Consider the following 2,220-nt stretch of genomic DNA (forward strand, 5'->3'; position numbering starts at 1 on the left):
CACGGGACGCGGTAGTGATTGCAGCGTTGCGAATCGCGCTCTCAGGTCACTTGTCTTCATGAAATTTGATTGGTTCTTGACTCTGAAGGGGGTTGTGCATTACGGACGTGTAAACTAAACAAATCTTGCGATGCTAATGATATTGAAAAACAAACACACATCAAGATACAGTTTTATGAGGAAAAACTTACCATAAACTTCACCCTGGTGCCAATAAATTCCCACAAAGCTTTTTAGTAATCACTTGGTGAAAGTGTTAGCTAACGGCAGTGTGTAGCATACTCTCCTCTCATTGGTCAGTCAATGAAACCCTCGCTGAGTGGTTGTATGCTAAGTGACAGCGACAAAAGTTCAACATTTTTCAACTTTCATATGTAGCGTCGCAAGCTCGCGTGTGCACGTGTACGTGTACGAGCGCGAAATTTCACATGCACTATTTTCGCCGGTCGCTTAGCTGGAGGAGGGCAAGCGATTGTCGCCTCACCGCACAGGCTCCATAGGAAATGAATGGAGAGCGAGCGACGTCGCCTCCCGTGTGTCGAGCCCTTCAGACTGAAGAAGTCTCTTGGAGAAGAGACGAAACGTTTCATTAGAGAATAACCCGTCCAGAAGACCTATATAATTTTTTTCTTTTTCTAACCATTAATAGTCTGTTCCTAACCTGAACCAAAACTTAATTCACATCATACCGCTAAACTTAACTAGTAATGCTGCAAACAGTGTGAGGACTGGGACAAGGTGTTCACTTTCATCAAAGACCTCACTTTGATAGTAACTATTTTACAAGTTGTCCTCACTCTGTAGCAGAAACAAGTGCACACACACACACATGTTTGTACTTCTTACCTCGTGGGGACTTCCATTTATTTACCAATGATTTCTATAGCCTAACCCCAGTGTTGTATAAAAGTATAAAAATGTGTAAAAGGTATAAAGTGTTTAAAGTATCTTTAAACAGAGTTTAAAAGTTGAATATTTACAACTCATTGGCTTATAGAATTAAGAGCTATTACATCTTAAAATATTATGTCATTGTCAATGTTTGACCCCACCAGCTTCAGCTGAGTCAGTTCACTTCATCAGATGATTCTATTCCTTCAAGAAATGCTGAGTCATTACCTGTTTAATAGTTTAAAGTAACATGAAAATTTGCTGTAAACAGACTGTAATACAGCTGTCATCACCTTTGCCTTGTGTTTTGTTTGATCCTGCAGGAAATGATTAAACAGCTTCAGGAAGAGGTGTGCTCAATAGAAGAAGCTCAGTGTGTCTTCAGCAGCTTCTCGGAGTGGCTCAGCTCAGCTCAGAACAGCTTCAGTTCTGTAGCTGGAAGTGTTGACATGGTGGATCGACTGGCTTTGGAAAGAAAGATGAAGAAACTGGAGGTATGTTTGAAACTTAATTAGAACTCGTGCCATAAGTTAACCATGTGATTCGTTGAATATTTTCTGTCATTTCAGAGTCTCCAGGCTGACATGGAGCAGGGTCACCTGTATCTAAAGACCATGAGGGAGAAGACGGAGCGAGTCATACCCTTCTTAGAGGAGCCTGAAGCAGAGCAGCTCAAGGAGGAGGTGGACATCCGACTTTTTCAACTAGAGGAGTTAATGGCAGCTCTGCGTACGGAGCACAGCTCCCTGGAGAAATGCATGTTGCTCTCCAAAGACTTTATGGATAAATATAAATCCCAGGCCCAGTGGGTGGTGGAGACCAAAAACTTCTTAGCTTCAAGTCTGGAGCCTAAAGCTGAGCTCTACCAGAAGAAGGCTCAGCTCGCAAAGTACAAGGTACATTCAGATGGGTCAGTAATGCTGGGGTAATGCTGATCATCTGGTCTATACTTTACCTTTTATAGGTTTTTATAAACAGAGGTGGAAAAAAGTACTACAATAACATACTCAAATAAAAGTACAGTTACTCAGTTGAGATTTTACTCAAGCACAAGTTACATTACCTGTGAAAAAATCTACTCAAATAAAAGTAATACAAAAGATATTAAAAATGTACTTTAAGTAAAAGTTAGTTACTTTTTCAGACCAGGAGGAAGTCTTTCAAGTAACATATACAGATGACAAAATGACTATTTTTTTAATTGCACCATCAGCCTGGCTGGCAGCTTAGCTTTCTTCAGCTGTCRCAGGAAGTACATCCTCTGCTGGGCCTTCTTGATGAGGGAACTGATGGCCGACTCCCACTTGAGGTCCTGGGTGATGGTGGTGC

General features: G+C 41.4%; 1 protein-coding gene across 1 annotated transcript in view; it reads left to right on the forward strand.

Annotated features, from left to right (window-relative positions):
* Nucleotides 1-2,220, forward strand: part of syne1b (spectrin repeat containing, nuclear envelope 1b) — a gene marked incomplete in the record, with an annotated part of 311,340 nt that overhangs the window by 148,526 nt on the left and 160,594 nt on the right. The window contains 2 exon segments of the mRNA XM_014021303.1: nucleotides 1,215-1,385; nucleotides 1,461-1,787. Of these exon segments, the coding sequence (XP_013876757.1) occupies nucleotides 1,215-1,385; nucleotides 1,461-1,787 (498 nt within the window).

Source organism: Austrofundulus limnaeus, unplaced genomic scaffold (assembly GCF_001266775.1).
Source record: "Austrofundulus limnaeus strain Quisiro unplaced genomic scaffold, Austrofundulus_limnaeus-1.0 Scaffold287, whole genome shotgun sequence".
Taxonomy (NCBI): Eukaryota; Metazoa; Chordata; class Actinopteri; order Cyprinodontiformes; family Rivulidae; genus Austrofundulus; species Austrofundulus limnaeus.